Below are 14,783 nucleotides of genomic sequence, written 5' to 3'. Positions count from 1 at the left end.
TTCACATGAAAGCCTTTCCCGCTTCAGTCCTCAAAGTTCTCATTTGAGTACTTGCTACTTCCACCAAGATCTGCTCCATTGATCGCTTCGCGCATACACTTGCGTGCATACTTTAGCGCAATCAATGTGTCCTCCTACACATGAATATCATTTTTGAGCTGGTGAGGCTCTTTTTCTCTAATCTAACTTGCGTTAGATATTGATATTCATGGTTGGGTATAGGCCACGAGCTCTAGTGCCATCCATTTTCAGGGCTGATTGATTCGGCAGGTGAGTTGTTACACACTCCTTAGCGGATTTCAACTTCCATGACCACCGTCCTGCTGTCAGTATCAATCAACACCTTTTGTGGTGACTCATGAGCAAGTAGTTAGGCGCCTTAACCCAACTTTTGGTTCATCCCACATCGCCGGTTCTGCTTACCAAAAGCGGCCCACAAAAAGCTTGCATTCATAGTCCAAGTGCAATTAAGTCACAAGGACATCTCACCGATTTATAGTTTGAGAATAGGTGAAGGAAAAATTTTCCCCCATTCCTCTAATCATTCGCTTTAACCGATGAAATTGCTTTGCGAAGATTTTTCAATCTTGCTCAAGCTTTTGCTATCCTGAGGGAAACTTCGGAGGAAACCAGCTACTAGATGGTTCGATTAGTCTTTCGCCCCTATGCTCAGGTCAGACGATCGATTTGCACGTCAGAACCGCTTCGGGCTTCCACCATGGTTTCCCGTGGCTTCGCCCTGCCCAAGCATAGATCACCATCTTTCGGGTCGTGTGCTACTTGCTCTGGATCAGTCATGCAATAAGAGCAAAACCGTCCGTGGTTGCGGGACACCGAATCGGCGCCCTCACCACACAAAGTAGTGCAATTCATAAAAATTACACTGTTCACTTTCATTTCGCGTGTGCGCTTTCAATGAGCGACAACACTTGCAAGCAACTCACACTCCTTGGTCCGTGTTTCAAGACGGGCTGTAGAGAGCATTGAATAGGAAGTTGAGGTCAGACAGGCAATCAAGATCAATTTATCTCATTTTGTTTAGAATCAACAAGAAGAATTCCGAGGAAAACTTCTGCTCGATTCATTAACAAGATTTGCCAAAAGACGACAACTACACTACTCGGTAGCCGAGAATATAATATCAAGGCATTGAGTATGGTAACGCTCACTCCAGTTCCCCTTCAACAGTTTCACGTACTTTTCACTCTCTCTTCAGAGTGCTTTTCAACTTTCCCTCACGGTACTTGTTTACTATCGGTCTCGCTTTATAATTAGCTTTTGGAGAGACATATCTCCAGCTTCGAGTTGCACTTTCAAACAACTCTACTCATAGGAATGAGCCATTATGACTGGTATCGAAAATGACCTTTACAGGATTTTCACCTTCTTTGATGCTACTTTCCAGTAGACATCAGGACAAATTCACCAGTCTAGCATCAAACCCATACCGGACACCGAGAAATGTTGCCATTTCTCTTCCCGATGAGCTTTTCCCTGTTCATTCGCCATTACTAAGGGATTCTCAGTTGATTTCTTTTCCTCCCCTTACTGATATGCTTAAGTTAAGGGGGTTCTCTCGCCCAATTCAGGTTATGTAGTTGATTGTCTCTTAATTGGTTCACTGACCAATATGAGACAGAAACCGATTCAGCAGTTTTGTTCGCTACTACTATCAAACACAGGTCGAAGTTTCCATTCAGTCATTAATTCCAACTTTCAAATGTTGTTGTTTCAGCTTTCGCTTACTAGAAGCAACATAATACTCGCTGCAATACAGACCTCGGGAAACCCTCACCGTGAATAAGGTTCACTCACATATTTCACTACATTTTGCGTGGGATTGGAGATGAGGCTACTCGTTCTTGCTCAGTACTAGGCTGAAAATTAACGAAACTTCGTTACAAACGTTCACATGTTGATGTTTCCGCTTTCGCGTACTCGAAACAACATAATACTAGTCTTTGTAATTTAGTTTCATAATTTCAACTGTTCTCATGCAGAATTTTTGCTCATTCTTATCCCAAATTTTGACCTGGCTACTAGTTACACTCCTTGTACTTATTGCAAAATGACCACAAATTTCAACAGCTTTCACATGTTGCTGTTTCGGCTTTCGCTTACTACAGTCAACATAATACTCGTTGCAAAATAAGTGCTCGGCATCTGCAATTTTCCAAAGACGAAGTTTCGCCAGTTCAATTTTCGCTCGCCAATTATGGCTACTAATTCACACGGTACTGAGCTCAACAACATTAAATTTGTTCAGCAAGACTTTCACATGTTGATGTTTTGGCTTTCGCCTACTAGAAGCAACATAATACTCGTCTTGTTAGCTCATTCAATGAGAATAGCTTTTCCCGTTGAGAATTTTTGCCTTCAATTGGCGTTGTAGTGAGTTTGGCTACTCAGATCACCAAATACTTGTGACAATTCGAACCAGAAATGTTTTCAATTTTCACATGCTGATGTTTCGGATTCAACCTACTAGAAGCAGCATAATACTTGTATTCAACAATTTCTGTATCAAATCCCAGTTTTCTCTGGTGCATCTTTGCCAAACTATTCCAAACTGCCTGAGTCTGAATACCAATTACAGGTACTAGTAAATGCACGTTACTAAGGACTATATAGTTCTAGGTTACTGTACACAACGACGTTCACATGTTGATGTTTCAGCTGCCGCTTACTAGAAACAACATAATACTTATCGTGCATACCTTTCCATAACTTGTCCTTTTCAGATGCATTAGTTTCCCTTTGTCTTGGCTTCTACAGTCAGACTGGCTACTAGTAACAGCACAGTACTAATCACATATCGTTCTACAGTTTGCAGACAACTTTCACATGTTGATGTTTCAGCTTTCGCCTACTAGAAACAACATAATACTCGCTGTATACATTTGTAGTTCTCTATGTAACTTTCATGTGAAGAAGTTTCGCCAGTCTTTTTGACTGTCTCAAATCTGAGTCATGCTTAGGCTACTAGTTGCTTCATAGTACTTATCGCCTCGAGATCATTGAACAAAACTTGATTTTCACATGTTGCTGTTTCAGCTTCCGCTTACTAGAAACAACATAATACTAGTCTCATTAAGTTCCGTCTCTTTGCAATTTTCTTATGAAGAAAATTCGCCATCACAATGACTCCAGCAGTTCTTGATCAAGGAATGCAATCATTGATCAGAATGCTATTATTTGAATCGGTTCTGCTTTAAGTGTTCCAATTTTATTGGAAGCACCAACAATAGAACATCAATGTGTTCAATCGAGAGTTATATAACCCTGAATCGGACGCAGTCAACAGCCGAAGCCGAGACCGCCTTTTGCGTTAGAGAGGTCGGTAAACAAATCTTGCGATTCATACCGAATTAACACATATAGCTGTGCTCCTCTTCGTAAAGCGAGCCAAGTGATCCCCTGTTGAAGGATGTATTTGGACCAATCTAGTAGCATTTGGTTTCCAACAAGCTCTCCCAAGTTAGCTTACTTATTGGGCTTTTCAACCAATTCGGTTGGCTACAAGCATCATCAAAGTACTAGCCACAGTTTGATCGCAAAATTCTACGACTTTCACATGTTGATGTTTCGGCTTGCGCTTAGCCTACTATAAGCAACATAATACTAGTCATATCATAGAGCGTGATCAGCTTGTGACGTTCTCATGATGAAGTTTCACCAACAGTGTCTCACTTCGAGCTTAAATCCAGCTACTAGTAACTACACAGTACTGACTGCAACGATAACTTTTATCTATACCTTTCACATGCTGCGCTTTCGGCCAGGGCCTACTAACGTCAACATAATACTCGATATAAACTTTTGTTCATGATGCAGCTTCCCCATGCAGAAGTTTCGCCTTCAAATGCTCTCTTGGCCATATGACGTAAGAAAAGGTTACTAGTAACATCACAGTACTAGCCACAGTTTGATTGCAAAATTCTACGACTTTCACATGTTGATGTTTCGGCTTGCGCTTAGCCTACTAGAAGCAACATAATACTAGTCATATCATAGAGCGTGATCAGCTTGTGACGTTCTCATGATGAAGTTTCACCAACAGTGTCTCATTTCGAGCTTAAATCCAGCTACTAGTAACTACACAGTACTGACTGCAACGCTAACTTTTATCTATACCTTTCACATGCTGCGCTTTCGGCCAGGGCCTACTAACGTCAACATAATACTCGATATAAACTTTTGTTCATGATGCAGCTTCCCCATGCAGAAGTTTCGCCTTCAAATGCTCTCTTGGCCATATGACGTAACACAAGGTTACTAGTAACATCACAGTACTAGCCACAATTTGATCGCAAAATTCTACGACTTTCACATGTTGATGTTTCGGCTTGCGCTTAGCCTACTATAAGCAACATAATACTAGTCATATCATAGAGCGTGATCAGCTTGTGACGTTCTCATGATGAAGTTTCACCAACAGTGTCTCACTTCGAGCTTAAATCCAGCTACTAGTAACTACACAGTACTGACTGCAACGATAACTTTTATCTATACCTTTCACATGCTGCGCTTTCGGCCAGGGCCTACTAACAGTCAACATAATACTCGATATAAACTTTTGTTCATGATGCAGCTTCCCCATGCAGAAGTTTCGCCTTCAAATGCTCTCTTGGCCATATGACGTAAGAAAAGGTTACTAGTAACATCACAGTACTAGCCACAGTTTGATTGCAAAATTCTACGACTTTCACATGTTGATGTTTCGGCTTGCGCTTAGCCTACTAGAAGCAACATAATACTAGTCATATCATAGAGCGTGATCAGCTTGTGACGTTCTCATGATGAAGTTTCACCAACAGTGTCTCATTTCGAGCTTAAATCCAGCTACTAGTAACTACACAGTACTGACTGCAACGCTAACTTTTATCTATACCTTTCACATGCTGCGCTTTCGGCCAGGGCCTACTAACGTCAACATAATACTCGATATAAACTTTTGTTCATGATGCAGCTTCCCCATGCAGAAGTTTCGCCTTCAAATGCTCTCTTGGCCATATGACGTAACACAAGGTTACTAGTAACATCACAGTACTAGCCACAATTTGATCGCAAAATTCTACGACTTTCACATGTTGATGTTTCGGCTTGCGCTTAGCCTACTAGAAGCAACATAATACTAGTCATATCATGGAGCGTGATCAGCTTGTGACGTTCTCATGATGAAGTTTCACCAACAGTGTCTCATTTCGAGCTTAAATCCAGCTACTAGTAACTACACAGTACTGACTGCAACGATAACTTTTATCTATACCTTTCACATGCTGCGCTTTCGGCCAGGGCCTACTAATGTCAACATAATACTCGATATAAACTTTTGTTCATGATGCAGCTTCCCCATGCAGAAGTTTCGCCTTCAAATGCTCTCTTGGCCATATGACGTAACACAAGGTTACTAGTAACATCACAGTACTAGCCACAATTTGATCGCAAAATTCTACGACTTTCACATGTTGATGTTTCGGCTTGCGCTTAGCCTACTAGAAGCAACATAATACTAGTCATATCATAGAGCTTGATCAGCTTGTGACATTCTCATGATGAAGTTTCACCAACAGTGTCTCATTTTGAGCTTAAATCCAGCTACTAGTAACTACACAGTACTGACTGCAACAATAACTTTTATCTATACCTTTCACATGCTGCGTTTTCGGCCAAGGCCTACTAACGTCAACATAATACTCGATATAAAATTTTGATCATGATGCAGCTTTCCCATGCAGAAGTTTCGCCTTCAAATGCTCTCTTGGCCATATGACGGAACACCAGGTTACTAGTAACATCACAGTACTAGCCACAGTTTGATTGCAAAATTCTACGACTTTCACATGTTGATGTTTCGGCTTGCGCTTAGCCTACTAGAAGCAACATAATACTAGTCATATCATAGAGCGTGATCAGCTTGTGACGTTCTCATGATGAAGTTTCACCAATAGTGTTTCATTCGAATTGGTTCTGCTTTAAGCTCTCCAATTGTTTTGGATGAACCAGTTTTGCCCTTCGAAGCCACTTTTGTGAGCTTTTGTGGGTCTTTACCAAGAGGATATACCTCAAGGCCTCTTTCAATTCCTTTAAGTTCTTTCAACTCCTTTACAGTTTCTAGGTTCACATAGCTGCAAACCTTATTTCTAGTTTTAAGTCTGGCCAACTTGGGGAGAGTTGGTGCAGACCGTGACCAATTCTAGTAGGATGCCACAACAAGAATGTGATCAACTTAGCTTGTCGATGAACCTGCCCCACATTCAAACAACTCTATCGCCTTTTCCTCGTATAGTTATATGCGAGGGCCTCTCATAGAGAGCGCTGTTAGCAACCTTTTCCACATAGACGATAAAGTTGTGAGTGTTTTGCACATGGCTGTTGTCATCACCACGTGACGAGTCAACTCAGCTTGACTCTCTACACTCCGACAAGCTTTGCACATACGCCTTTAGTTCAGTATGTGTCTTTAATCTGACTCCGGTGCCTCAAGCCGGAAAAATTGTCAGATTATGATCATTATCGGTTAGTCATCCCGATGCAAGATCGTATCGTACTGTCTTTGTCTACCTCCAGATTCCGAAGAACAGGAGGAGACTCTCCCAGACCTACATATCTGGGAGAATGTTCAGAGGGCGAGAAGCTGTGGATTACTCTCCCCTAAGAACTGACTAAACTTTACCCTCGTCCAAGGTAAGTTTATTTTAGCTAGCCTTCTATGTAAAGGATCTGAGGCTAAGCTGTGTTTTTTCGAGCCTTTGGCTCGGAGCAAGTTCAGTGGGCGCCCCGAGTAGCTCAACTCTTTCCCACTGAACAGCGCAACGCTCTGTCACTCGCTGGGATTTTTGCGTGTCGGTTCTAACCACGCGACTTGTGGACCTTTTTAGGCCTTTCTCATTCACAAGTCTATAGCTGGGCTTCTATAACCCAGCTTCTGAGATCTAGATAGCTGCAGTTCTGCTAGGCTGCTTTTGCTAACTAGTCTCCCTTTAAGCAGTCCCTTGCCATGACTGCTGAACTATGTATCCACACAAGTAGTTTTTGAGCTCGATACATAATTCGAGATTGGTTGCCAAGCAATCTCTAGCGACAGAGCGTCATGCGCACTACAGACATGGCCTCTACCAGCAGCCATGCCCGAAGGAATCAATCACTGATCCTTCCGCAGGTTCCCCTACGGAAACCTTGTTACGACTTTTACTTCCTCTAGACAATTAAGCTCGATCCGCTTCATCCCGTTGCCGGAGACCGAAGTCCCAACAGTAGGAATTTGCAATTCTTGCTTAACTATCCAATCAGTAGTAGCGACGGGCGGTGTGTACAAAGGGCAGGGACGTAATCCCTATGAGTTGTTGACTCATAAGTACCAGGAATTCCTGGTTCACGTCTGCAAGTTACAACAGACGATCCCCTTGAAGCGCTGTACTTTTCTCTGATTGCCCAGTCCATTTCGGACCAAGGGCTGAGTACTCAATCTAAAAGTACACAGTGTAGCGCGCGTGCAGTCCAGAACATCTAAGGGCATCACAGACCTGTTATAGCCTCACTTCATCTGCGGTATTTAATTCCGCATAGTTCCTCTAAGAAGTGTTTGAATTCACATATAGTGAATTTCATTATTTAGATGGAGAAGATCTCGTTCGTTATCGGAATTAACCAGACAGATCACTCCACTAACTAAGAACGGCCATGCACCACCGCCCATATAATCATGAAAGATATTCAATCTGTCAATCCTTAAGATGTCTGGACCGGGTGAGTTTTCCCGTGTTGAGTCAAATTAAGCCGCAGGCTCCACTCCTGGTGGTGCCCTTCCGTCAATTCCTTTAAGTTTCGATTTTGCAACCATACTTCCCCCGGAACCAATAAACTTTGGTTTCCCGGTTAATCTCTTGCCAAGTCAAGATCGACTTTGACAAATTGTAGGTTGGTATAGTTTATGGTCAGAATTACGAGGGTATCTAATCCTCTTCAATACTCTGACTTTCGTTCTTGATTAATGAAAACATTCTTGGCAAATGCTTTCGCAGTAGTTTGTCTTGCCACGATCCAAGAATTTCACCTCTAACGTAGCAATACAAATGCCCCCGTCTGTTCCTTTCAATCATTACCGCACTCAGCCAACCGGCATCAATCGAGTAGCGGGTCATTCTCCATTATTCCATGCTTTATTATTCGATCCCAAAGGATGCTTTGAACACTCTAATTTTCTCAGGGTGAAAACACCGTTTCCACAGTTCGTCACATTTAAGTGCAAACTATTTCTTCGATGCGAAGGATGAGCGGAACGAGTCAACAGATTTAACTGAAGACCATGTTGCCGTTCTACTCAAACAGATCCAACTATGAGCTTTTTAAACGCAGCAACTATTGCATACGCTTGTAGAGGCTGGTATTACCGCGGCTGCTGGCACCAGACTTGCCCTCTACTCGCTCATCAATGGAGCTTTTAAGTCCATTCCATTCTGATTACAAACCATAAAGGTTCATATCATTATTTCTAGTCACTACCTCCTCGTGCGGAGAGTGGGTAATTTGCGTGCCTGCTGCCTTCCTTGGATGTGGTAGCCGTTTCTAAGGCTCCCTCTCCGGAATCGAACCCTGATTCCCCGTTACCCGTCACAACCATGGTAGTCCGTTACACTACCATCATAGGTTGATAGGTCAGAAATTCGGAAGTTCCGTCCCCAAGCCGAAGCTATCTGGGATCTTTCAGTTACTAGGACTCATCACGGGATGTGTCTGTACTTAGCAAATCACCCGGTGTAGTCTTGTAAAAGTCTCCGACAGTGTCGGACAATCAGCATGCATTAGCTGCAGGGTTACCGCAGTTATTCATTTAGCTTGCAAATCAACTAATAGATAGTAACTGATTTAATGAGCCATTCGCGGTTCCACTTTTTCAAGCTTCGCTTGCACATGCATGGCTTAGTCTTTCAGACAAGCATATGGCAACTGACAGGATCAATCAGTTTAATTGTACTTTGAACAATCTTTCGATTTGTTCGAATTTAGAAAGACATAGCCTTGCGGCCTCGTCAATCTTGCTTTGAGCTTTTTAAATCACGAAGAGTTTCAATGCATGCTTTGGCATGGCTACTAGTTACTACACAGTACTCTACACACTTAGAGTTACCCACGATTACACATTTCACATGCTGATGTTTCGGCTCGCGCGTACTAGAAACAGCATAATACTATGTGTACTGGTAGATAGCGCTCTGTGAGCATTTCCCATGAGCAGGTTTTGCCCTCCAAATCTCTGTTCTACTGTTACCAATACCGGCTAACAACTGTATCATACTAGGGAGAATTGACTCATGATTTAAAAACCAGATGTTCACATGTCGATGTTTCGGCTCTCGCCTACTAGAAACAACATAATACTAGTCTGTTAAAAATCTCAATCACGCCGCCTCTTCAGATACAGAAGTTTTACCTTTTATTGGTTAGAGAACAGCTTTCCAGCTGTCGACATGGTTACTAGTAACAACACCGTACTCAACACAAAAACTTTTCAACTTCACAACTTTCACATGCTGATGTTTCTGCTTTCGCATACTAGAAACAGCATAATACTTATTGTTTTGTCAAGTAATTTGTGTGTCTTTCCCATGTGAAGTTTCACCGGTCAACAATGTTTCCCTGACCAATTACGGCTACTAGTAGCTGTATAATACTAGGAAAATGATTGAGGATTTAATATCAGATTTTCACATGTTGATGTTTCGGCTTTCGCCTACTAGAAACAACATAATACTAGTCTGCTAAGAAATCTCGCTCAAATTGCCTTTTCACATACAGAAGTTTCACCTTCTATTGGTTAGAGAACAGTTCTCAGCTGTCGACATGGTTACTAGTAACAACATCGTACTCAACACAAAAATTCTTCAACTTCACAACTTTCACATGCTGATGTTTCTGCTTTCGCGTCTAGAAACAGCATAATACTTATTGCTTTGTCAAGAAGTGTGTGTGTCTTTCCCATGCGAAGTTTCACCGGTCAGCAATAATTGCCGTGTCCAATTAAGGTTACTCATAGCTGTATAATACTAGGGAAAATGATTGAGGATTTTATATCAGATTTTCACATGTTGATGTTTTAAATTTAGCCCCATTTTTTTCAGTGCTCGCCTTCGGACGGAAAAAATTTGGATATGGTTAAATAAATTGGTGTTTCACCTATAACGCCTAATTGAGCCATTCGCTTTATTGCCCAGAGAACAAGACCCTTGCTAAAAGCAAGGAAAGATTACTTTGCCCGGAATAAGTTTTTACGATACTTCAGCCCTTTTGTTATAGGATTTCATTTGTTGTAGGACTTTCCTCGTTCAAAGACACCTATGATCAAACTTCAGCTTGAACTTTACATCCTCTTAAACCAGATAAACAAGTGAGCTCCAAATTCCACTGAGCGCTGATCAGCTCTTTTGGAACTCTATCTATTGTTCTCCAACTGAGCAAGTCACCGAAGTCTAAGAATCATGGCTGAGAACTCCTAAAATTATGAGGTGAGATGCAGTTTTTTGGCGGTTTGCATCCCCATAACTTCATCCGGAATCCCCCCACCACTCTCTTCCTAACGCTCACCCCCTCTATCCTCCTGTCCTATTTTACTTATAAATCCAAGACCTCCGCCCACTAAGCTCGCCCCAAACACCCTTCTTATATAAACCCCTCCCCATAATGCTAAATTTTATAAGCTCAAGCTGGCCACTCCCAAAATAAGCTGTTCGCCGGTCGTTTGAGAGTAATTCGCCCGTTTTTAATCGATTATGCTTTTAGACTCAATTTTTTGTTTTACTTTCCACGGGAAACCATGCTTAATAAGTGTGAAAAAAAATAATTGACGAGGAGCTTATTGTCATGTAAAGGTGTGCAACGGCTCAATCTCGTTTTTTTTTGCATTGACACAGTTTACAAGTATGAATTTATTGCAAGAATTTTTGTATTTCCAGAATGTAAAATTTGAATTGAAGAGGTTTTATTTTCAAATTTTACAGCATTTTTTTGTGGTTTTGAACAGTTTTACAAACAAAATAACTGTGATTTAGGTTGATTAGTGTTTTTGATAAGTACCAAATATATACCCAATGAGTATTTCTTCACTATCTATGCGATGATGCGTTCCCATTGATAAATAAAAGTTTTTGCTGCAGGATCAAATAAATTAATCTAAAATTAATAAATAAACAAGAATAAATAATTAAGTTAACCTTTCTAATTTAAAACGTTTTCTTTCGAACCCAATTTCTCTGCAAATCATTTAATTCTGTTTCCTATTTGTCTATTTTCAAAGTTTTTATATATTTTTTTTACTTACAGAGAAATGGTCGCAAAAATAAAAATTTTCGACCAGGAAATTATTCACCGCAGGGAGATAACAGTTTTTGTTTCTTTCTGTTGTTAGAGAAGCATTAGTATATAATTTCTCTATGATTGAACCCGTATCATTCAGGCCAAAAGTACGCAATATCATAGATACTCAAGTTATCTGTCGACGCAGTTTATGGATTTTCTAAGTACCGCACTACGATTTTGCCAACATGGTGCCTGAGACTGCAACTCAAAGTAAAATTTCTCATGACGGTGAAAAAATCATGCACATTCAAATTTGTTTCAGAATACATGATCAGAGCAGCGCTTGACAGAAGATTTTTTTCTTTATTAAAGAACCAGAACAAGTTATCCAAGATCTTGCAAAATCTTGGCGTTAACCTTTGAAGGGCTTTATCTAAATTTTGATTTGATTTGTTGCTTTGTTGGTTCTGCCATTTCTCACGAAAAATGTGTTAAGCTTTTTTGACAGGTTTATATAAAAATCTCGTGCTGAACAAACCCAAAAGTGTGCTTTATTTTTTATTGCTTCTCCCTATAACCACTGTACTAAGTTGAATATCTGAGGATGAATTTCGTTGAGGCTTAATAAAATTGATTGGGTTTCATAGACAATGTTGTGTGAAGATTGACAAACCTACTCAGAAAACTCTTAAAAACGTTTTCTTGGCGGTTGAAAATTTTCAATCTTCTTGGTTAGTTCGGCTTGCATGAAAAAATTTAAAAAATGCTTATGATAATAAACAATTGGCCAGATCATCGAGCCGATAATTGCTTTTGAATCTTAAAGTTTAAAAAAAGTTTAAAATTTTGTTAAGATTTTTTGAATCTCAAAATAAAAGCATCAATTGTGCTCTGAAAATATTCCGTTTGAAATAACAAGCTTTTTATATGTGACAACCTTTTAAGAATTCTTTGATGAAAGCGACTGAATTTAATTAAATTTGTTTTAATTTTAGGAGGATAGTGGTTTCCTTTGCATCAACTTGGACACCAACATCCCTCTTCAACTGGACCAAGGTAGTAACTGATCAAAGCTTTCGCTTTGGATTTGATATTGTCATAACAGTTCATCGGCAAAAACCGGATATCTATCAAAGGCACTAAACAACCCAAATAGTGAATACAAATTTCTATCGGATGTCTAGACGACAATATTCAGAACTTCCACTTATCAGATCACATAGGACAAAACTTTGACTAATCAGATATTACAGGATAGAATTGGGCAAAACATGTCTGTGTTATAAGGACTGACTTCTATCTTTTCTTCTACGATAAAACACCGTCTCATTGTCTTATCAGATCTTGCACGGTTATAACTCAGACTATTAAAAAAGAGAGATTTTACTTCAGTTTTTACATGATCAATATCTAACTTATCTGGTCTTATGTAGTAGTACCGAAGTAGACTATCAGGACACCTGGTTGAAAAAACAAACATCATAAAGTATGAAAACCTGAGTTAAAGCTATTAATCTATCTTTGTTTTCGACTGAAATATCGAATGCAAATGAAATGCATACTAAAGTGCCTAAAATCCCGTACCGAAACCCCAGAGCCCATCAGGCTTGATTCAGAAAAAAATCAGGGAAGGTCTCAGGCCTGATTCAGAGTCTGATCATGTCAAATACAAGACTGCTAAGAGAACACTCCAGAGTTGATCTCTGAGGTTTCTATTGACAGAGAAAAATCGCAAAATGAGGGTCTCTGCCCAGAGAAATCCCAAGTCATGTGTCTCTTCGTAAAGAGTACAACCAAGACTTGGTAACTTCTTGGCAGGCAAAACACACGACTTGGGATTTCTGTTGGCAGAAAGGAACCCGAACTTGATTTTGCTCTGGACAGGGTTAGAATGAAGAATTTTTCTAGGTTCATAGGCACTTTTAACTTAAATGTGAGTACAAAATTGTACAATAAAAGCACCAATTATGATTATGAATGCTATTAAAACTATGTTCATGGCTCTTGATAAGGCATGGTCACCTTCTCAATATTTAAGAGGTCCCTAAAAATACACATTAAGCACTCACTGTTGAAGAGAAATGAAGAACTATAGCTAAAAAAATCTTTACAATAACAAACATTACAAATATACATAAAAAAGCATCCCAAAGCAAAAAATTGAGTAGAATTTCAAGGATATAGGGGAGTTTTGAATTGTAGTAACGCTCGATATGAACAACTCCTTGAATAGCTCTTAAAGAAAGATATTTTTAGAAATACATTTTGAAAATTAACGAAAAAACCGTTTGAAAGTCTAACTTTTTTCACAAGCTATCGAAGTCAAAATTGTTTTAGACTTGGATCTCAGTGATATAAGGAAACTTTGATTTGTAGTAACACTAGACTTGAACAGCTCTTTGACTAGCTTGAAAAAAAGTTAATAAAACAATTAATTAAACTCATCGTAAATTAATTACACTAGTTTTTTCCTTACTTTGTTACAAGCTTAGGTTTCTATTTGAGATCTAACCACCAGTTGTGTAGGTGGCACCAACAGTTTTATGTTTGAAACAGTCAAAAATTTATTTGATCCACCTACCCCGCAAACGTTTCATTTTTCTTTTGAACTTCAAGTTACAGCTTATCTTTTGTGAGACCTAATACATAAGCATGGGTCTTATTTGGAAAAAAACCCTCAGTTCTTACTTCTATTATGGGATGTTTTGTAAATCAGTGTACTTCAAGAACAGAAACCGATTCTTTGACTTGGCAAAGAAACCCGAGACTTGGATTTTCTCTGCCCAGAGAGGCTCTATGTCTTGGGGGTGAATTTCACGAATTTCAACTGCTGATGATTTTTTGAAAAAAAAACGTGTAATTGGGTACCAAATTTGTAAGAGAATTGTCCTCATTCAATTAAAAACATCGGAGTTTCATGTCAACCTTAACTCTGCGCAGAAAAACCCAAGACTTGGGTTCTGCGCTGCCCGTACAAATCTTAGTCTTGGCTTCTCTCTCTCTCTCTCTCTCTCTCTCTCTCTCTCTCTCTCTCTCTCTCTCTCTCTCTCTCTCTGCCCACATAGGTCTCAAATCTTGGCTCCGCTACCCATGTCTTGTCATCTCTCTGTCAAGACTTGGCCTCCGGAAAATCTCTGAATCAGGCCTGATGGGCTCTGGGGGGTCGGTACGAAAAGCTTTTTGTGGATGAAGAGACGAATGAAAACTTGATCCAAAATGGCTCTTTCGAGGTATGATGCGACAAGTTTTTGAAACCAACAAGAGTGCTTGTCTAACATTTTTCAGAATTAAATCTACATATGTTTTATGTTTTTCTTAGACTAATGTTTTCTAAAAATCAGGTTTGAATGGATAGCGAGAAAGCCTCTAGGCTAAATTAAACCATTCAAAGCCAGCTTTCAAAAGCAGTAGTCTGTTTTGTCTAACCTTGAAAGCAGTAATTTCCAATGTCAGTAAATTTTTAATCTAATAATGCTGAGTGATTAAAA

The 14,783-nt window shown here is 39.9% G+C and overlaps 2 protein-coding genes, 1 non-coding gene and 1 pseudogene across 3 annotated transcripts in view; 2 read left to right on the top strand and 2 right to left on the bottom strand.

Annotated features, from left to right (window-relative positions):
* The window catches only part of LOC142337343 (large subunit ribosomal RNA), a 3,523-nt gene extending 1,929 nt beyond the window's left edge, over positions 1 to 1,594 (bottom strand). Inside the window, exon 1 of the ribosomal RNA XR_012758942.1 lies at positions 1 to 1,594. This exon is cut by the window's left edge and continues 1,929 nt beyond it. This is a non-coding gene — a ribosomal RNA (large subunit ribosomal RNA).
* LOC142336089 (mothers against decapentaplegic homolog 1-like) overlaps positions 1 to 14,783 on the top strand; it is a 536,849-nt gene that overhangs the window by 391,734 nt on the left and 130,332 nt on the right. The window lies entirely within an intron of this gene.
* The window catches only part of LOC142336574 (uncharacterized), a 76,994-nt gene that overhangs the window by 8,516 nt on the left and 53,695 nt on the right, over positions 1 to 14,783 (top strand). Inside the window, exon 2 of the mRNA XM_075385484.1 lies at positions 12,291 to 12,351. Coding sequence (XP_075241599.1) covers positions 12,291 to 12,351 — 61 coding nt within the window. The remainder of the gene's footprint in view (positions 1 to 12,290; positions 12,352 to 14,783) is intronic.
* Positions 3,278 to 3,429, bottom strand: LOC142337342 (5.8S ribosomal RNA; annotated as a pseudogene).

This window comes from Convolutriloba macropyga, chromosome 3 (assembly GCF_964194025.1).
Source record: "Convolutriloba macropyga chromosome 3, txConMacr16.3, whole genome shotgun sequence".
NCBI classification, from domain to species: Eukaryota; Metazoa; Xenacoelomorpha; order Acoela; family Convolutidae; genus Convolutriloba; species Convolutriloba macropyga.
The sequence above is the reverse complement of the archived record's forward strand: the minus strand, read 5'-3'. Positions and strand labels throughout refer to the sequence as shown.